Here is a 22,867-nt window from a genome sequence, read left to right as displayed (position 1 = left end):
ATGTCCTTTTCATTATAGGGGACTGGAATGCAAAAGTAGGAAGTCAAGAAACACCTGGAGTAACAGGCAAATTTGGCCTTGGAATATGGAATGAAGCAGGGCAAAGGCTAATAGAATTTTGCCAAGAAAATTCACTGGTCATAGCAAACACCCTCTTCCAACAACACAAGAGAAGACTCTACACATGGACATCACCAGATGGTCAACACCAAAATCAGATTGATTTACCTCCTAGAATATTCAAATTAAAACAATAATAAACAAATGTCCAAGTAATATTTCATTGTATATATGTACCACATCTTTATCATATATTAATATATGTGGAATCTAGAAAAATGGTACAGATGATCTTATTTGCAAAAAGTAGAGACACCAAGAAGGAGGTGGGATGGGATGAATTGGGAAATTGAGATTGACATATAGACACTATTGATACTATGTATAAAATAGAGAACTAATGAGCACATACTATATAACTCAGAGAACTCTACTCAGTGCTCTTTGGTGATCTAAATGGGAAGGAAATCCAAAAAGGAGAGGATATATCAATATGTATAGCTGATTCACTTTGTTGTACAGTAGAAACTAACACAAAATTGTAAAGCAATGTTCAATACTATACTTAAATAAAAATTAATAAAATTAAAAAATAAAAGCAAAAGATAAGTAAATTCTACTTAACTAAACTTAAAAGCTTTTGCACAGCAAAGGAAACCATAAAGAAAATGAAAAGACAACCTACAGAATGGGAGAAAATATTTGCATATGAAGAGACCAACAACAGATTAATCTAAAAAATATAGAAACAGCACGTGTAGCTCAATACCAAACAAACAAACAACCCAATCAGAAAATAGTCAGAAGATCTAAATATACATTTCTCCCAATAAGACATACAGATGGCCAAAAAGTACATAAAAAAATGCTCAATATTGCTAATTATTAGGCAAATGCAGATCAAAACTACAATAAGGTATCATCTCACACTGGTCAGAATGGTCATCATCAAAAAGTCAACAAACAATAAAAGCTGGAGAGAGGATGTGAAGAAAAGGGAACTACACTGTTGGTGGGAATGAAAATTGGTGCAGCCACTATGGACGCATGTACACTTGTGGTGGATTCATGTCAATCTATGCCAAAACCAATACAGAATTGTAAAGTAAAAATTAAAAATAAATAAATAAATAAATTAAAAAAAAAAGAACAGTATGGAGGTTCTTTGAAAAATTAAAAGTAGAGTTACCATATGATCTAGCAATCCCACTCCTGGGCATATATCTGGAGAAAACCATAATTTCAAAAGATACATCCACCCCAAAGTTCATATCAGCACTGTTAATATTTAGAATAGCCAGGACATGGAAGCAATCTAAATATCCATTAACAGAGGAATGAATAAAGATGTGGTGTATATATACACACAATGGAATATTACTCAGACATAAAAGGAGAGAAACAATGCCATTTGAAGCAACGTAGATGGAACTAGAGATGATCATATTAAGTGAAGTAGGTCAGACAATGACAAATACCAAGTGATATCATTTATTTGTACAATCTAAAAAATGATAAAAATCAACTTATTTACACAACAGACTCACAGACTTAAAAAACAAGTTTATGGTTACCAAAGGGGAAAGGTGAAGGGAGGTTTAAATTAGGAGTTTGGGATTAACATATACATACTACTGTGGTATTGGAGAAGACTCTTGAGAGTCCCTTGGCCTGCAAGGATATCCAACCAGTCCATCCTAAAGGAAATTAGCCCTGAATGTTCATTGGAAGGACTGATGCTGAAGCTGAAACTCCAATACTCTGGCCTCCTGATGCCAAGAGCCGACTCATTTGAAAAGACCCTGATGCTGGGAGGGATTGGGGGCAGGAGGAGAAGGGGATGACAGAGGATGAGATGGCTGGATGGCGTCACCAACTCAATGGACATGAGTTTGAGTAAACTCCGGGAGTTGGTGATGGACAGCGAGCCCTGGCATGCTGCAGTCCATGGGGTTGCAGAGTCGGACATGACTGAGAGACTGAACTGAACTACTATATATAAAATAGGTTAGTAGTGAGGAACTACTATATAGCACAGGGAACTCTACTCAATATTCTGTAATAACCCACATGGGAAAATAATCTGAAAAAGAATTGATATATGTTATTTGTATAACTGAATCACTTTGCTGTATACCTGAAAGTAACACAACACTGTACATTAGCTATGGTGGTGGTGGTTTAGTTGCTAAGTCATGTCTGACTCTTGCGACCCCGTGGACTGTAGCCCACCAGGCTCCTCTGTCCATGGGATATTCCAGGCAAGAATACTGGAGTGGGTTGCCATTTCCTTCTCCAGGGGATCTTCCTGACCCAGGAATCGAACCCAGGTCTCCTGCACTGCAGGCAGATTCTTTACCGACTGAGCTATGAGGGAAGTCATAAATTAGCTATACTCCAATATAAAATAAAAATTAAATTTAAAAAGATGAAAAATTAGGGTAATAAGTGATGAAATGGTCAGAATTTGCTGTGGTAGTCAAATGGGATTTTATTCTATATATGTTTTATTACTTCAGTCATTCATATGTTTATGAATTATTTATATTGTTAAAATTAATAAAAAGTCATAAGAACCACAGAAAATCTTCTCAGAACAATACATCAATCTGTCACTTTTCATTTGCAGATTTTTTTTCTATGCAGGTATATACATTAATCTCATCCGAGAAATCTCTTTAATCTCTTGACTTCATAAAGGTGTTTCTTTACCTCATATGTTGCTGTACTAAAATAAGGCTGGCATCTACCTACTGTACAGCCCAGGTTACTATACTCAGTATTTTGTAATAACCTACAAGGGAAAAGAATCAGAGTCATCAGGGAGAGGTAAAGGGAGTTGCTTGTGTTAATAAGTTCTTTGGACTGGGTAAGAGCTCCTTCCTTTTTCTATCTATAGATTTGGCACCATTTTGTCTTACTTAGTCCTAGTGACAGTGCCTTATTCTAAAACTGGACTTCTGGTAGAGAAACAACTAGATATCTAACTGGGGAAACATTTAGATAGGCTTGTTTCCCACCTCTTCTCCCCATCTCAATGCCTTTCCAGGTCCTTATTCAGCTGTATTCATTCCAGGTATAGTTTGTGATAACTACTGCAAGTTCCCACTCAAAATTTCTGTCAGTTACTGCATTATTGGGACCAGCCTGGTACTAACAACATAAATAAATGTTGGAGGCACAGAAGTAAGCATAATATCACATGGAGACAAAGACTGGTGGCAATGGAATATATGACATGAGAACTTAACTTTTAGCTCTTCACCAAAATATCTCAAGATGACTCAATAATTTGATGGGAGAAATGTGGAGGGCAAAGTTCTGTTTATTTTTCCTTTGAGGGCTGCCTTTTAGAAAAGTATACTATATGGATGTGTAGCCTTGTTCATATATACTATCATTTATTTTTTCATGCATTAGACAATTCTAAAGCAGAATGGGAATGAGATTTTAAAGAAAATGTAACCAATGTGCATGAACTAGGATAGAGTTGTTGCCCAATGATTGCATCAATTCAAGAAAAGCACTACAAGTTACACTGGCAGAATTGTTCACAAACATGTTTATTATGTTTCCTGATCTATCTGATTGGTTGTAAGTTATAATACCACAAACTGGCAAGAAACCTTTCAAGCTGTCATCTAATCCTACCTAAGCCACCTATATTTGCTAAACAAATCTGGCTATACTTGCCTTTCTCCATCCAAACAGCACTTATGAGGTTGACATGCTTGCATAATCTTTCTGTACACTATATGCCCACTACACCACATTAGTTGTGTTAACATAGTCTTTATTAGTCTATTGAGTGGAGAAAAGACTTCCTTCTCAACCTACTTACCTCTGTTGTCATCCTCATTTTCTTCCCAGGGCTCTTCATTTGCTAGCAATGGGTTCTGTGATTCATTCATAGACCTCATAGGGAAGGAGTGTCCATCACCAGGGCTGGTGGGAAAATGAAGGCAGTGAGATCTTGCAGCCTAGACTTTTTGTGAAGGTAATAACCCTATTAGAAGTAGGAGGAAGGTTCTTAGAAATATTTAAACCCTTTAGCTAAAGTCAAACTGGAATAGGCTCTTATAATAGCATCATTTAGTTACTCCATTGCTCTCAATTTCTATATCTCATTTGTTTGTCTGAATCAGTGTTGACTGTTTTTGTTTTTAAGCAGCTCTTTAACTGCTTCTCACAATGCCCAGTATAGCAAAATGCACACGTAGCAAGTTTCATAAATATAATTTAATGATGATTGCAATTTATACCCCGTTATATTATTGCTTTGGCTCTAAATTTTCAAGAAAAATTAGCAGATTCAGAGTCATTGAATTCACTGGAGATAAGCTGCAGTTAATTGGTGATAAATAATAATGATATCTGAATGCCCTATTATTTCACTTGTATGACAGAAAAGTTATTAAGGGCTGGGGGGAAAGCACCAGAGTGAGGCCTTTCTTAGAGTGCAGATTCTGGGGGGCTATTATCCTACCTCAGAATTGATAGTTCTCTACAGAGGATGTAACTACACTGATTATAAGTGAGTGGGCTTTGATTTTTTCTCTTGTTCTTTATTTCAAAGAAGACTCATTGAAACTTCCCTTTGGTGGAGTGATTGTGTGTGTGTTTGTGTATGTATGTGTGTGAGTGGGGTGTAAATAATTGCTGGTAATAGTTATTAACCAACATAATGCACTAACACAGATTTAGTAGGGCAGTAGGATATACCACAGGGCAGTAGGATATACCACAGCTCTTAAATAAATGAACCTGTAAAATATTAACCAGTACAGAGGAACTATTAGGGCAATTCTCTTCATAAGAATTTTTTTCTCAATTACCAGCAAAGTTTCCTCAAATAAATGAACAAATGGATGTCTGAAGAATGGATCTAAAAGGAGACTGAAAGAAGGCTATAAGCTTTACACCAGAGCTAGTGTGTTGATGGTAGTTTAATCTGCTACATGAAGTCACTCAGAGGACATAAGCTCATCTCTCCTTTATTGGTTTCCCTTCATTCTTGCTGAAATTATAAGAATTACCTACAGTCCCTAAATCAATCTTTGTTTGTTCTTAAATTAAAAATTTAATCCAAAACTATGAAAAGTGAAGATAAGAGAAATAATTTCTAAGACTATATCACACATAGCACTAAAAGCATTTGGAGGTATATTTTCCCTCTGTTGTTTCTTTTCTCTTTATATTTGTATATATCAAAAAACATAAGAATTCCATGTCTATTGTTCTACTCATTCCATTTCTGGGAATTTTGCTAAAGCTAGAGATAAACTAGACACAAAAATGTCCATTATGCTATTATTTCCAGCCAATAATTAGGTAACAACCTAAACATCTAACAATATGGGAAATATATATATATATAGTTTGCTGTCTTTAGTCACTCAATCATGTCCAACTCTTTGCGACCCCATTGACTGTACCCCACCAGGATCCTCTGTTCATGGGACATATATATATATATGTGTGTGTGTGTGTGTGTGTGTATAAATATATATATATATATTTATATACACATATATATTTTTCCCCTGGATGGAATATGACATAGTCAAAGGTAATGGTTATAAAGACTATGTCACAATAAGAGGAAATGTTCACTGTATTTTAAGTGAAAAATGTAAAACTCAAAATAGTATGTATACTGTGATTAAAAATACATACAAATATATATATAGAAAAAATCGGTTGTTTACAAAATTCACTTATAAATGACTTGTACCAGTTTACACTGCCACAAACAAAGCATAAGAATGCTTATTTTATCACACCCTCACCTCCTGATTTATCTTCCCTAGTGACTCAGCCGGTAAAGAATCCACCTGCAATGTGGGAGACCTCGGTTTGATTCCTGGGTTGGGAAGATCCCCTGGAGAAGGGAATGGCTACCCACTCCAGTATTCTGGCCTGGAGAATTCCATGGATTGACTCTTGCAAAGAGTCAGACATGACTGAACGACTTTCCCTTTCACTAACCTAGTAATAAAAAACTTGGGAAATAGAGTTTTACATTGAACAGATATCTGCTGCATAATACAGTCAAAATTAGATTGCCACTTCAAGTCATGGTCCCACATCAACTTCTTTCACTGGTAATAATTACCTACCTAGACCCAATAGGTATCAACCAGAACTTCTTATTATCTCCAAACACTTGCTGGATATTTTTGACGAAGCCAAGGTTGAACCCATTTTTCTCTGGGCCGCTCATAAACACTGGAGTACAGAAGGCCTCTAGGGAAGGGCAGGGAAATTGAAGAAAAGAAGAGAGCAATAATCAGGACTATTATAATTTTACAGTTCTCCATAAATGTGACTTGTTTCTATGGTGTCTTTCTGCTGTGGTACCGTAGGCCCCTCATTCTTAGTTATTGTTAAATTATTTAGTAAAAACTAGCATAATTGCTTTACTACAAAGCAAGTTTTTATTAAATGCAAAGAATTGGCACTCTTTTTTTTTTTTAAGGCAGAAGAAACAGGATGATAGAAATCAACGAACAGTAATGGAATGGTATGTATTTTGTGCTGCATGTAAGGAGTGAAAGACCAAATCTCAGTGCTTTACTTGAATCTAAATTGTAATAACAGCCAAATGGTCTCTATATTTAGAGCTGGTGCCAAAATAATGACACATAAAGAGACAGTAATGACACTGATTTGGTTTTGAAACATTTCAGAAATGAAGATGTTCACACTGAAGTCTACAATGTAAGAAACTGAGTTTTACTCCAGAAAAAATGTCAATGAGTGAACTATAATCACCTCAATGACTATAGAAATTGGACCATGTTAGTGCACATTATTTTTAGATACACATTTATCCCATTAAGCAAACATTTTCACTGTTGGATTCTGGCTGCATCTAGCCATTTCCTTTTTGTTCTTTTTTCAGATTCTGTTATCATGAAGCTTTTAGTACTTTTCTATATTGTGGCTAATCTTTAAACCAAATGTGCTAATCTACCACTCTAGCAACTAAGTGCTTCATATATATTTGGTTTAGAAAATAAGTGCAAATACTTCTTAGCTGTCATAATTATTAGCAAATAAATTCCAAAAACATAGTGTTTTTCACACTATACTTTCCTCAAATTTACCTTGGCTAAACATTCAACAGTTAGACACTTTCTCCTAACCCTCATGCATTGATTTGTATACAGTATAAATATTTTTTTTCACCATGAAAACAACTGTTGTACCGGATCCATCAGAAATATACTTGTTCAATGTATTTATCTCATTCCCACAGTCCCTACACAGCTCCTTGATAACTGTAGATATTCAATGATTTGTTGGTTTAGATTCTCTCTCAGGAGAATGTTTTTAGAAGTGCTCAATAAGATTTTTCTATCTTTATGACCTTGACCTCTGCCTTCTGATGTTCCCTTCTGTGCTGATTGTTTCCTGCACTCCCTTATGTGAACACCTTTCAGAAATTTTTATGCTGCAAATCTAGGGAGCTACCTGGAGAAGGAAATGGCAACTCACTCCAGTATTCTTGCCTGGAAAATCCCATGGATGGAGGAGCCTGGTAGGCTACAGTCCATGGGGTCACAAAGATCCGACAGTACTGAGCGACTACACTTTATTAGCCAGTGTGTGTGTGTTAGTCGCTCAGTCGTGTCTGACTCTTTGTGACCCCATGGACTGTAGCCTGCCAGGCTTCTCTGTTCACAGGATTCTCAAGGCAAGAATACTGGAGTAGGTTGCCATTTCCTTCTCCAGCTATTACCCAGTATGAACTATAAAAAGCAGTGGTCACTTTTTATGTGAGGTTTTATTCACTAATGCTCTCTTTAGTCTGTAAGTTTCATTTACTATGGCTTTCCGTGTTTACATCTGTCCCTGTTTGGAGGCAAAGAAATGTGATTGCAGCTAAAATGCTTCATTCAAAGTTTTTCTCTTCCTTGAGAACAATCCACTGGTCACAGGGATATATATTCATATTTTTTTTTCCTAGTCTTAATATCCAGTCTTACCTAAGGTGGTTTTGTTTCTGCTGACAAGCCAACAATGGTAACCAAAGAGAATCACAAGGCTGACAAAAAACATGCAGGCCACAAAGAGGAGAAAAAGGACATGGAACTTAGAGCGAACACCAGGCAATTCCCCCTAGAAAAGAAATAATAAACAAACAGAAACAAAGGATTAAAGTTGTAAGGTTTGGGTAGTCTTTCTGTATTGGTTAGTACTTTTTAAATATATATATAATTAAAAATAGATTTTGTATAATTTTTACAAAACAGTTCTTTCTGTGGATGACCATTCCACATTATGGATATGCTTTCGGCCTATACAGCCTAAATGGATCTTTGCTTAAGTGCAGTTCAGTGTAAAATAGAGCATATAATGTGTCAGTTAGAAAAGAGTAATGTTAAAAAAGTATGCTCAGGACATAATTAGTATGCAATTTCTTAAAGCTTGTACTCCATTTAGTTTGTAAATTATGAGTGATTAGCTAGAGGTGATCTTGAGGTCATATCATATGGTTCATCCTCTTGCCTCAAAGGTGGCTTACGCTGGAATACTTTATATGTCATGTTTCTTTGGATGTATGTATATTGAAAATGTCACAGTGATATATGTATGAAGTTAAAATACATAGGTAGTATTTTTAAATGTTCTACCTGTAAGACATGACCTGATCTTAAGGTGCACTTGAACTATAAAAAAGTATAATAATAATGTCATTTTTTGAAAAAACATGAATTACAGAGCCAAATAAACTCAAAGAACCACCCCACAAAAGATATGTGCATAAAAGTCATACCTAAGTACATTGTAGTCAGTGTCTAAAAACTAAAAATAAAACTAATGATACAGATAAAATCTAAAAGCAGCCAAATAAAAGGAAATTTTAAAATTACCTCTAACATCTTATCAGAAACAATGGAGACTAGAAGACATAGGAGAATATGTTTAAACTGGTGAAAGAAAAAAAAATGAATCCAATTCTCTATCCAGTAAAAATAACAAGTCTGTACACCTAAATCTAACATATTAAATTTGTATTAAATATAAATGGACTAAAAAACAATTAAAAACAGATGCATCACATTAAAAAAAAAACTACTGCAAATTTTATGTGTTTTTTAAATGGCTGAATGTGCTGGTATGTTACATCCTATGAAATAGCTGTTTAGACAGTAAAATCAAGTAAGATTTGACAGGCAATTGTAGAAGTAGGTAGCTAAAGATTTTCACAGTTAGTTGAGACATCTTATTTTCCATATGGCAACAGTTTTTTTTTTTTTTTAATGCAGCCCCTCTTGCCTGGAAAACCCCATGGACAGAGGAGCCTGGAAGGCTGCAGTCCATGGGGTCGCTGAGGGTTGGACATGACTGAGCGACTTCACTTTCACTTTTCACTTTCATGCATTGGAGAAGGAAATGACAACCCACTCCAGTGTTTTTGCCTGGAGAATCCTAGGGATGGGGGAGCCCTGGTGGGCTGCTGTCTATGGGGTCTCACAGAGTTGGACACGACTGAAGTGACTTAGCAGCAGCAGCATAATAGAATGAATGTTCTAAAGTTCTATCACATGCACAGAATGTAACATTTTGTCTTCTAAAGAGAACCTTAGAAAACATTTTCAATTTTGGATAAGCAATTGGGAGAATGACTTTTCTTTATTTCCCCTTTCCTGTGCTGATCATTGTTTTGGTATGATGAATTGCTTTGAAATATTTCCAAATGCTCTTGAGTAATAAAGGTGATTCTTGGTTAAAGTGGACCTTGATATTAGGATCTAGTTCTACTACAGTTTGGAAAGAGAAAATTAAGGCTTAGAAACAGTTGGCAAATTTGGATAGTACAGTTTTTTTCTTCTTTTTGAAAAGATATATATATATATATATATATTGGTGTAAGGAAATATTAGGAATCTTTTAGAGAGTATGTGTTTGAAGGATGAAGATAAGAGGAAGTAAACTAGTCAGATGATTTCAGCTGAGGGGTGGTCTAGGTGAAATGTGCCTGGGGGAAGAGTACTCCAGGATATAGCAACACCAAGGACTTTGACCTTCAGGAACTTTTATGTGAAGCTCCCTTTTGAAATGTTCCCTCTACAAAATCTTGGCTTAACTGCTCAAATTTAATTTAATTGATTTTTCTTTCATTCATTTCAAATTTATAGGAAAGAATTTGCAGTGGTTTTTGACTGGCTGGACTTTTGTTTTCAAAATGTCTACTTTTTTATATTTTCAAGCTCACATTTATTTTACTTATCTTTCATGTTTAAATGGACAGTAGCAAATGGCTGGGTAGCAGGGACTGATATAAAGTCAGTTTACACTCTGAGTAGCTGAGCTGAGAGTCTTTCCTCCCTGAATTGCTCCTACAGAAATCTCTTCTGTCTGCCAAAGCATATCTATTGTGTTGTCCTTTGATAAACTCCTTAGATATTTAGCTTTTTTGATAGAAGAAAGTGACCCTATGTTTAAAATTACCTTCTCAGGAGATAACCAAGCTAAATTACTCAAAGCAATAACCACTAGAAGCAATTCAGGGGAATACAGGTAGAATAATACTATCATCTCAGTTCTAGTGGGAGAGGGAGAGGGTGGGATGATTTGGGAGAATGGCATTGAAACATGTATACTATCAGGTAGGAAACGAATCGCCAGTCTATATTCAATACAGGATACAGGATGCTTGGGGCTGGTGCATGGGGATGATCCAGAGAGATGATATGGGGTGGGAGGTGGGAGGGGGGTTCAGGATTGGGAACTTATATGTACACCCATGGCTGATTCATGTCAATGTATGGCAAAACCAATACCGTATTGTAAAGCAAAATAAAGTAAAAATAAAAATTAAAAAAAATAAAAATAAAAGAATTCTATGTCTCTATGAAGAGATTCTTGGCCCCATGTGAGAGGTGTATATTACTTTTTCATAAAGCAAATATCAATTTCCTATCAAAGTAACTACTCTTTAAGTTAACATTGAGAGAAGAACCATAATCGATGGTATTCTGAATTATGTATTCCAAAGGAGGTAGAACTTCTTTATAGCAGGATCATAATGGGCAATAAGACATGGTACAGTGTTTAAGATTACTGGGCTGAGAGTCAGTTCAGTTCTTGCTTTGAAACTTAGAAGCTGGGTGATCCTGAACAAGTCACTTAGCTACTATGACCCTCAGTTTATAATATTTAAATGAGACTAATACTTCCTTCTACTTACTTCACAAGGTTGTGGTGAGGATAAGATGAGATAATAGATATGAAAGTGCTTTGAAAATGGTAAAGTACCATACAAATGGAGGTTGCTGTTCTTAGGAACACAGCTAATCTCCTTGATATATGGTTTTTAAAATACATGGCACCATTTACTTTTCATTTTAGGGGAAGACTCAATTTAAACTGAGAAAGCCACACCAAAGTGCTCTCTGGCTAGAGAGGCTGCAAAGAAGCACTTCTCTGAAATGTCATTGCCCTTTTCATGATGAAGGCAAGCCAGGGCATGTTTCCTTGCCTCTCATCTGTCAGGTATGAAGTAGTCTACTGCAGAGAGAAAAAAAATGAAGGAATAGGAAAAGGAGAGGGCTATGTTTACCTCTGATAGTGCTTGTGTATACTGGTGCATTTCTGCAGATTAATTCATATCCAGATATTATCTTTTAAGAGTAAAAGAAGCATACTGCACTGGGCTAGCATTATGGTATTTGATTACTGGCTAGGTAGGAGGGCCCAAGGCAAATGTATGAAATACAACTAGTTCTTTAACAGTAGCTTACTGTATCAAGGACCAAGTAAAGTCTGTAGTGAAGACCAAGGCTGATACTTTCCCTGCTGAACTGGATGCAGGAGATTTTCTTTATGGTCAAGGTAGTAGTTCATTCAGTATGTGAAGAGAATGCCAAACAGGCAATGGAAACCTGGGCAACAGATAAGAGATCCTGTGATGCGGAAAAGCAGCCAAAGAAGAGACACAAGGATGATGACGCATTTTGTATTTTGGGAAAATTTGTGAGAAAACTTCACTTCTGCTTATAATTTGGTATTCCTGAGTTGAAGATTTTGATATGCATTATATAATTACTGATTCTTAAAGTTATTAGATATGGGAATTGATTAAGCAAGTTGAGGGGAGAATAGAAAGTCCATACCTCTGTAATTTTCTACACTAGTACAGATGAAAGTACTAATTAATAATTTATATATTCTCAGCTATTTAGATTCTTACTGCCTTGTCTTTCTCCTTTTTCCTCCAGTTTTTGATAACCTAGATTCTAGTCACTTGCTTTACCTCTCCACTTGAGGTGAGATATTCCTGTTATACAGGCTCTTGTTCAATTCCTAAAGTAATAACTAGTAGCTCGGCCCACAACTTTTTTTTGCTATACCAGTTCATTTTGGAAAGCCCTCATCATGTAAGGTTATTTCTTAATAATTGTAGTTGTGGGAAAGACATATATTCTGGAGTTCTTTGGCATGAAATTTTAAAAAATATATATTTTACTATACTGCTGTCAGATCCTGTAAACATATATGAACTGAAAATCTGCCTTCAATTCTTTTAGGAATAGATGCAATATAACTGATATCTTCAAGCAGAAGAAAGGTGAAAGGATTTTTAAAAAAATATTTCATTATAATTACTGGAATCATGTTTTGAAAGGTAAAGTACTTTCAACATCTGTTTCATTTGATCTTGGCAAAGAGCCAGTGAAGCAGGTAGCAGAGCCAGTATGAGAACTCAGTTATCCTAAAAGCCAACCCAGAGTTTGTCAAAGTTCAAATAAGTTCCTTAATAGGGAGAGACTGTAAAAACAAGTTCATGTTTCACTTATTTCTTCCTTTTCATTTGGTCTTTTGTGAAGATTTCTTTCCAATAGGAATAGGAATCAAATAGGAATTAAATCTCCTTTGAACAGGGAATTAGAAAGTATTTTCTGGCAATGAGGGAGTACTTCGTCAGCCTTTGTCTCAGGAAACTAGGGATTTAGAATTAGTTTCAACATTTTTCAAACCTAAAATTGGTAAGAAGTAGATTTTTAAAACTTGATTAGATAAATACATTGTAAAGAATCAGTAAGAGTAAAGAGATTAGGTTCCTGGAGGCCCAACAAGGTTCTCATATGTAATAGTAAATTGTTTAGCTGACATCTAAATAATAGCCTCCTAAATCTCAGAATATGTAACATGGGAGACTCGTTTACTGTTTCTTCCTTTCTGATTAATTCAGTATTAACTACTAAAAAATGTTAAAAAAAAAAGTAATTTGAACAAGGTGACAGATGGGAGCAGGTGTGTATTTATTCTGGGGGGAAGGGACCAGAAGGGGGAACCCTTCTGGACTATTTAACTTACTCTCCAGTATTTGATGAAATAGCTGAAGACCGTTGTAGCAATGTACAGGCAATAGAGAACAGAATAAGCTAAGAACTGAAGGAAGAATTTATAGTTGGAAAATCCAATGCAGTTATTAACCCTAAAAAGGGGAAAAAAAAGAAAAACATTTGAAATCAGGATCCATTGATTTAGAACACACTGAGAGACAGTGAAATATGTTACCCCTGCTGCTTCATTTTCTGCTGTACAGAAAACAGAAATTGAAGTCCCTTAATAGGAACAGATTGGAAAAATAAGTTCATGTCTCACTTGTTTTTCCTTTTATTTATAGACACAGAAACACCTGGCCTATATAATAGGTTCCTGACACACCCAAACAAACCTGGATCTTGGATTCTGAAAACCTACTAGAATCTCAGCAACTATACTTACTATAGTATGGTATATTCTCTTTATCATGGTTTCATACTGGTTCTCTGGGTCAGACATACAAAATTTGGAAAAGAATTGCTTAAATTAATAATCTAGAGTATTTCAAACATCAAAATGCTAAAAACAGAACTGAATTGTGTAATGTCAAAGAGAACTATTTGTGCTCTCTTTCATTATTATAGCTAATGGACAAGAGACCATTAATTCTGTGACACCAGGAATTCATTGTCACACCATTGGTGGTATATTTATTCTTGCTTTAAAATGTTATGCCTTCTCTGTTACCTACACAAATACAAAGCTCAACGAATTTTGGTAGCAGAAACAGGCATTTTACAACTATGTTTAGGAAAGTAGGCATATTGAGCAACTTTGACCCTATTAGATGAGAGAAATGAATCAAAAGGACATACCATGGGCAATGATGGTCCATTTTTAAAACACACCTACAAAAGGAACAAAATACAGTGTGATAAATTTCAGAATTGAATTCAAGGTATCCAGCAGTATTTTTTACATGGTACCAGTACACTCATCCCTAGATTTCCACTATAGCTTCTCCAAAACTATTGTGTCCTCAGTTATTCCTAGGATAAGCCAATCACTAAACTTTAGGATCTTGTTGGCAGCAAGTTACATGCCTAAAATTCAAACTTTAAAGGCCATTGGGAACTATAGGATATTGACACAGAGAATAGGTGCAAGATATCTCCCCTAATTTTACTTACTTAGTTGAATAAAAGTATAAAATAAAACATGACCACAGCCTGTGCTTGAATCAAGGTTAAGAGAAACATGGATGAAACAAACACTTAAGAAGGACATGAAGATTATATTTATTAACATAAAACTGGGATTTTACAAAGCTGAAGGAATTTGAGTAATAAAATTAAGTAGCACTTAGAACCCCAAAGATAAAATTATTATCCATGCCCACATGGGCTTCCCTGATGGCTCAGTTGGTAAAGAATCTGCCTGTAATGCAGGAGACCCTGGTTTGATTTCTGGGTTGGGAAGATTCCCTGGAGAAGGGAAAGGCTACCCACTCCAGTATTCTGCCCTGGAGAATTTCATGGATTTTACAATCCATGGGGTCACAAAGAGTCGAACACTATTCAGCAACTTTCACATATTGATATAAGTAAATGATTGAATAAATAAATGAGGGAGAAGAGACAACTCTCCCATATAGAGTAAGTCCACATAATTTTTGTAGATATTGTGCCTTCAGGGTGGGGTCGGGGGAGGATAACATTCCTTTAGTGTTGGCTGCACACTGAAACTTCCTTCTACAGAGTACATTATAGAAGACAGGGTGGAGGAAGAGTAGCTTTACAGTGGAAAAAATCCACAAACACTCCTCAGTCAGATGATTAGCACTGCAGTGATAAGTTATGTCTATAGTATTTACCCTTGATATGATTCAATGAAAATGACTCTTAACCTTTCTAGTGTTCCTCTCCCAAAAGACATTACCCAAATCTAATCATGAGAAAAATATCAGACAAATCCTGAGAGTATTCTACAAAATATCTGACAATTCTAAAAACTGTCAAGGTTATCAAAAATAAGTAAAGTCTGAGAAACTGTCACAGCTAAGAGGAGCCTATGAAGACATGACAACTAAATGGTAACCTGGAACAGAAGAAGGATATTAGAGAAAAACTGAGGAAATCTAAATAGTGTATGGACTTTGGTTAAAAATTTAAAAAAAATTAATGTTGGTTCATTAATTTTCACAAATGCACCATATTAACACAAGATAATAATAGGGAAAATGGTACAGGACATATAAAAACTATGTTTACAATAATTCTATAAATCTAAAACTGTTCTCAACTAAAATGTTTATTTTTAAAAATGTGGTTTGATTTCTCTTTCTTATCTTTAGAATAGTTTGAATCATCATCATCTCTATTAGGGTATTTGGCATGTACTCATGATTGAAAGAAAATGCTCTTTAGGATCAACATATTAGGATAAGTCACTTGATTGTCAAGGCAACCATCAGTGGCCAAGCTTAGCCCAGGGGAATTATGGCTGTCACTTACATGGCACAGACAGAACAGTGGTGGCAGCGATCCGGCTTTATCAAATGGCACCGGTCACAGAATCTTACAGCTACAGGAAAAACAAGGTAGTTAGCATTGATTAGGGATCAATAAGACACCAAATATCCTACTAGCCTATCTAGATGACTTGTTATACACTGATTACAGGTACCCAAACTCACCTCATTTCAAGTAAACAAGCAAAAGATCACATAAGGCAATTGTGGTGTGTATTTTTTCCCTGTTGGATAAATCTTAAAAGCACCTTTTGGAGGATGAGTGTAAGGGGAGAAGTTTTCATATCTGGATATCTGATCATAAAATTCTATATTATGAAACAGACTATACTGTCAATTACTTGAGTTATTTTGGGGAAATCATTTACTCTCTGTTTACTCCAAGTTTCCTATATGAAAACAGAATTCATCATTTATCTCCTGTCTCCAGAGTTTGGACTATATCAAGAGGATAAAACTCCTAAGGTATGGTAAACAGGATGGTTATTAGAATAAGAATTTGAATAATAGAAGAGACATTCTAGAACAATTAATTCAATTGACCATTCTGCAGATAAAGAAAATAAAGACCTGAGCCATATCAAGTGACTTACACAAAGTCACATAGTAAGCAAGTGGCAGTGGCAGGGCTGTGACTTGTAGAGTTTTCATGACCCTTTAGTTCAGGATTCTCTTCACTTTGTAAATATGATATAAATAATATTTCTCCTTCCCTCTCTACCTTCTTCCTTCTTTTCTTTATTTCCTTAGATAAAAGACAGTTTCCTTTCCTTCTAATTTTCTCTGTGTTCATTGATAGAGTATGCCTGTTTAATATGATTATTAAGTTTAGCAAAATTATGAATAATTTGAGCTAATATAAAAATTCCATCTAAAGTGTACCTTAAGCACACATAACTGATTCAACATAATGAACTATTCATTCAGCAGAGTTTCTGTGTTCATTCTACAACAGACATGCACGTTTAGGTCCTTCAGCATGTTTTTAAAAATATGGTCAAATGCCACTATCAAGTTTAAGCCACTATCACTTCTAATTTAGAAGACTGCAATAATTACTAATTATTCACTTTGCTTTCATTCTTGCCCCTTCACAATACATTCTTTACAGAATAGCCAAATGATTTGTCAAAATCTAAATCAGATCTTATCACTCTCCACTAAAAACCTTCAATGGATTTTCAATACTCTTAGCATGGTAAGTCCCCCTGTTTTTTGGCCATGCTGTGTGGCTTGCAGGATCTTAGTTCCCCAATCAGGGACTGAGCCTGGCCCCAGCAAGTAAAAGCACTGAGTCCTAACCACTGGACCACCAGGGAATTTTTGCAAGTAATTTTTTCTTATTTGAGTCCCAGATCACATGACATTGCCTCAGAGAAGCCCTCTCTATTACTGTGTATCAACGATGTGAACAAATGCTTCAATGGTTGAGGGAACAGTGATTAGTGAAGAACCTCAGGATGCATGCCTTGTTTAAACAGGCACTACCACTTGGCTCTAGCTAATTTTTGCCACTGGGAAATACAGAGCGAATGTTGCCAGTGTCTGAGTTTTCAAAAGAAGTCAGAAATGTGGATTTTCATGAAGAAATATTCGAATTGTTAAAAATTAGTAAAAAATGCAAAGTATTAAAAGAAATATAAGAGATCAGACAGAATACATCTCTGGGTCCAACTCATCCCACATAACTCTAGTTTGTAATCTATTCTCTGCTACACCATTCTGCTTACTACTGTTTGGAATTATATAGAAAATTTCCTGACATTTCCTTTTCACCATACTTCAGTATGCATGAAGACTTTTTAAAAACCAGCATGCAATAATCCTCAAACAAAATGAATGATAAATTTTTAAATACAGTGGAAGTGAGAAATAGATTTAATGGACTAGATCTGATAGATAGAGTGCCTGATGAACTATACACGAAGGTTTGTGACATTGTACAGGAGACAGGGATCAAGACCATCCCCATGGAAAAGAAATGCAAAAAAGTAAAATGGCTGTCTGGGGAGGCCTTATAAATAGCTGTGAAAAGAAGAGAAGTGAAAAGCAAAGTAGAAAAGGAAAGATATAAGCATCTGAATGCAGAGTTCCAAAGAATAGCAAGAAGAGATAAGAAAGCCTTCCTCAGCAATCAATGCAAAGAAATAGAGGAAAACAACATAATGGGAAAGACTAGAGATTCTCTTCAAGAAATTTAGAAATATCAAGATGGGAAGCCTATATGCAGGTCAGGAAGCAACAGTTAGAACTGGCCATGGAACAACAGGCTGGTTCCAAATAGGAAAAGGAGTACATTAAGGCTGTATATTGTCACCCTGCTTATTTAACTTCTATGCAGAGTACATCATGAGAAACTCTGGACTGGAAGAAACACAAGCTGGAATCAAGATTGCTGGGAGAAATATCAATGACCTCAGATATGCAGATGACACCACCCTTTTGGCAGAAAGTGAAGAGGAACTAAAAAGCCTCTTGATGAAAGTGAAAGAGGAGAGTGATAAAGATGGCTGAAAGCTCAACATTCAGAAAACGAAGATCATGGCATCTGGTCCCATCACTTCATGGGAAATAGATGGGGAAAGAGTGGAAACAGTGTCAGACTTTATTTGGGCTCCAAAATCACTGCAGATGGTGATTGCAGCCATGAAATTAAAAGACGCTTACTCCTTGGAAGGAATAAGTAATGCTCAAAATTCTCCAAGCCAGGCTTCAGCAATACATGAACCGTGAACTCCCTGATGTTCAAACTGGTTTTAGAAAAGGCAGAGGAACCAGAGATCAAATTGCCAACATCTGCTGGATCATGGAAAAAGCAAGAGAGTTCCAGAAAAACATCTATTTGCTTTATTGACTATGCCAAAGCCTTTGACTGTGTGGATCACAATAAACTGTGGAAAATTCTGAAAGAAATGGGAATACCAGACCACCTAACCTGCCTCTTGAGAAATCTGTATGCAGATCAGGAAGCAACAGTTAGAACTGGACATGGAACAACAGACTGGTTCCAAATAGGAAAAGGAGTACGTCAAGGCTGTATATTGTCACCCTGCTTATTCAACTTATATGCAGAGTACATCAAGAGAAACGCTGGGCTGGAAGAAGCACAAGTTGGAATCAAGATTGCTAGGAGAAATATCAATAACCTCAGATATACAAATGACACCACCCTTTTGGCAGAAAGTGAAGAATAATTAAAAAGCCTCTTGATGAAAGTGAAAGTGGAGAGTGAAAAAGTCGGCCTAAAGCTCAACATTCAGAAAACGAAGATCATGGCCTCTGGTCCCATCACTTCATGGGACATAGATGGGGAAAGAGTGGAAACAGTGTCAGACTTTATTTTTTTGGGCTCCAAAATCACTGCAGATGGTGATTGCAGCCATGAAATTAAAAGACGCTTACTCCTTGAAAGGAAAGTTATGACCAACCTAGATAGCATATTGAAAAGCAGAAACATTATTTTGCCAACAAAGGTCCATCTAGTCAAGGCTATGGTTTTTCCAGTGGTCATGTATGGATGTGAGATTTGGACTGTGAAGAAAGCTGAGTGCCGAAAATTGATGCTTTTGAACTGTGGTGTTGGAGAAGACTCTTGAGAGTCCCTTGGACTGCAAGGAGATCCAACCAGTCCATTCTAAAGGAGATCAGTCCTGGGTGTTCTTTGGAAAGACTAATGCTAAAGCTGAAACTCCAGTATTTTGGCCACCTCATGCGAAGAGTTGGCTCATTGGAAAAGACTCTGATGCTGGGAGGGATTGGGGGCAGGAGGAAAAGGGGACGACAGGATGAGATGGCTGGTGGCATCACCGACTCGATTGACATGAGTTCAAGTGAACTCCAGGAGATGGTGATGAACAAGGAGGCCTGGCGTGCTGCGATTCATGGGGTCACAAAGAGTCGGACACGACTGACTGAACTGAACTGAACTGAACTGGGTACTTTGGAATGCATCAAAAAATAAGATGGGATTTCTGTGGTGGTCCATTGATTAAGAATACAGCTGCCAATGCAGGGGACATGGGTTTGATCCCTGGCCCAGGAAGATCCCACATGCTGAAGAGCAACTAAGCCCTACTGAAGCTTGCACTCCTCAACAAGAGAAGGCACTGAAATAAGCAGCCCAAGCATCACAAGGAAGAGTGGCCCCCACTCGCTGCAACTAGATAAAGCCTGCATGCAGTAATGAAGACCCAGAATAGTCATAAATAAATATTAAAAAAATAAGATGGCTTGTCATCATTTAAAAGTCTACAAATAACAAACGCTGGAGGGGATGTGTATGGAGAAAAGGGAGACCTCCTACTCTGTGGGAATGTAAATTAGCATGGCTACTATGGAGAGCAGTATGGAGGTTCCTTAAGAAACCATATGACCCAGCAATCCCACTCCTGGGCACATATCTGGAGAAAACAATACCTCATAAAGATACATATACCCCAATGTTCACTGCAATACTATATACAATAGCCAAGACATGGAAGCAACCTAAATGTCCATCAATAGACGAATGAACAAAGAAGTTGTGGCACACAATGCAATACTACTCAGACATCAAAAGGAATGAAATAATGCCATTTGCAGCAACATGGATGGACCTAGAGATGATCACACTAAATGATGTCAGACAAAGACAAATACCATATGATATCACACGTGTGGAATCTGAAATACAATATAAATAATTTATTTACAAAACAGAAACAGACTCACAGTCATAGCAAACAAATTTATGATTACCAAAGGGAAACGTTGTGGGGAATAGATAAATTAGAGGTTTGGGGTTAGCAGATACAAACTACTATATATAAAATAAACAATAAGGACCTACTGTATAGCACAGAATACTGTATTTAGTATCCTGTAATAAAATGTAATGGAAAAGAATATGAAAAAGAATATATATACATTTGTATATGTTTAACTGAATCACTTTGCTATACATCAGAAACGAACACAAAATTGTAAATCAACTATACTTCAATAAAGATTTTTTAAAAAAAGACAGCCTGATGGATGATGGATAGAGGAATGGACTTTTAGATACATGATAAAGCAATGCAGTTAAATATTAGTGGTAGACTCCAGTGTTGGGTATACAGATGTTTATAAGGTAATTATTCCATAAATGTTTGACATTTTTTATACTATGTTGAGAAAAAACTCCATGGTGTTTCTCAGAAGAAAGAAGGGAAAAGTGGGCTAGACTGAGGATATTTATGACTCAGTCTTTCTGAGATCCTTGTAGATCTGCCTCCCTAAATGACTTTGGATGAACTGACCTCCACTCCCAGTTCTTGTGTAAACTGGAAGCTTCTTAGCCATATCAACAAGCATCTGCTTCTGGACCTCAGGTCTCTCTTCATTTTCATAGCGCTCCTTGTCTGTATAGGACAAGTGGAACTGCAAGGAAAAGTGAGAGGCAAGACTTTACTTTCGAAGGTTCACAGAAAAGATTAAAGACAACAACAACATCTATTTAGATGAAAATATTTGTTACCTACCCTTTGATATTCAGGTAACAATTTGGCTTTTAACTTTCTCTGGATAATTATCTCATTTATCTTATCTGGCTATTATCTCAATATTCATAACTCTAAGTGATAGGTAATATTGTTTTATAACCTAAGAAAATAAAATCTAAGTACCTTGTCTATGGTCATACTCAACTCAAATGGTAAAAGCAGCAAAACTAAGACCCAAACCAGTTTACCAAGACTTATGCCACTTCCATTCCACTATACCATAATATGATGTTGCATGTTAATAAGTGATACCTCGCTGCCAGCAGTGTCAGACTTTTGTGTCTTTTTGGCTCCAAAATCACTGTAGATGGTGACTGCAGCCATGAAATTAAAAGACGCTTACTCCTTGGAAGGAAAGTTATGACCAAGCTAGATAGCATATTAAAAAGCAGAGACATTACTTTGCCAACAAAGGTCCATCTACTCAAGGCTATGTTTTTTCCAGTAGTCATGTACGGATGTGAGAGTTGGACTGTGAAGAAAGCTGAGTGCTGAAGAATTGATGCTTTTGAACTGTGGTGTTGGAGAAGACTCTTGAGAGTCCCTTGGAATGCAAGAAGATCCAACCAGTCCATTCTAAAGGAGATCAGTCCTGGGTGTTCTTTGGAAGGAATGATGCTAAAGCTGAAGCTCCAGTACTTTGGCCACCTCATGCGAAGCGCTGACTCATTGGAAAAGACTCTGATGCCGGGAGGGATTGGGGGCAGGAGGAAAAGGGGACGACAGATGAGATGGCTGGATGGCATCACTGACTCGATGGACATGAGTCTGAGTGAACTCCGGGAGTTGGTGATGGACAGGGAGGCCCGGCGTGCTAATTCATGGGGTCGCAAAGAGTCGGACACGACTGAGCGACTGAACTGAACTGAACTGAACTGAACCTTGCTGCCAGGATCCTGTTGCTGATAAACTATGCTTATGATTAAGTTGTAAGGCGAAAAGCAAAGGAGAAAAGGAAAGATATAGGCATCTAAATGCAGAGTTCCAAAGAATAGCAAGAAGAGATAAGAAAGCCTTCTTCAGCGATCAATGCAAAGAAATAGAGGAAAACAACAGATTGGGAAAGACTAGAGATCTCTTCCAGAAAATTAGAAATACCAAGGGAACATTTCATGCAAAGATGGGCTCGATAAAGGACAGAAATGGTATGGACCTAAGAGAAGCAGAAGATATTAAGAAGACGTGGCAAGAATACATGGAAGAACTGTACAAAAAAGATCTTCATGACCAAGATAGTCATGATGATGTGATCATTAATCTAGAACCAGACATCTTGGAATGTGAAGTCAAGTGGGCCTTAGAAAGCATCACTACGAACAAAGCTAGTGGAGGTGATGGAATTCCAGTTGAGCTGTTTCAAATCCTGAAAGATGATGCTGTGAAAGTGCTGCACTCAATATGCCAGCAAATTTGGAAAACTCAGCAGTGGCCACAGGACTGGAGAAGGTCAGTTTTCATTCCAACTCCAAAGAAA

General features: G+C 36.6%; 1 protein-coding gene across 1 annotated transcript in view; it reads right to left on the bottom strand.

Annotated features, from left to right (window-relative positions):
• ZDHHC15 (zinc finger DHHC-type palmitoyltransferase 15) overlaps window positions 1-22,867 on the bottom strand; it is a 108,020-nt gene that overhangs the window by 41,358 nt on the left and 43,795 nt on the right. Inside the window, exons 4-10 of the mRNA XM_040265655.1 lie at window positions 21,151-21,271; window positions 15,855-15,924; window positions 14,217-14,249; window positions 13,390-13,510; window positions 8,052-8,184; window positions 6,180-6,306; window positions 3,902-4,005 (exon numbers count right to left, since the gene is read on the bottom strand). Coding sequence (XP_040121589.1) covers window positions 3,902-4,005; window positions 6,180-6,306; window positions 8,052-8,184; window positions 13,390-13,510; window positions 14,217-14,249; window positions 15,855-15,924; window positions 21,151-21,271 — 709 coding nt within the window. The remainder of the gene's footprint in view (window positions 1-3,901; window positions 4,006-6,179; window positions 6,307-8,051; window positions 8,185-13,389; window positions 13,511-14,216; window positions 14,250-15,854; window positions 15,925-21,150; window positions 21,272-22,867) is intronic.

The sequence above is a fragment of the Oryx dammah genome, unplaced genomic scaffold, assembly GCF_014754425.2.
Source record: "Oryx dammah isolate SB20612 unplaced genomic scaffold, SCBI_Odam_1.1 HiC_scaffold_23, whole genome shotgun sequence".
Classification (NCBI taxonomy): domain Eukaryota; kingdom Metazoa; phylum Chordata; class Mammalia; order Artiodactyla; family Bovidae; genus Oryx; species Oryx dammah.
The sequence above is the reverse complement of the archived record's forward strand: the minus strand, read 5'-3'. Positions and strand labels throughout refer to the sequence as shown.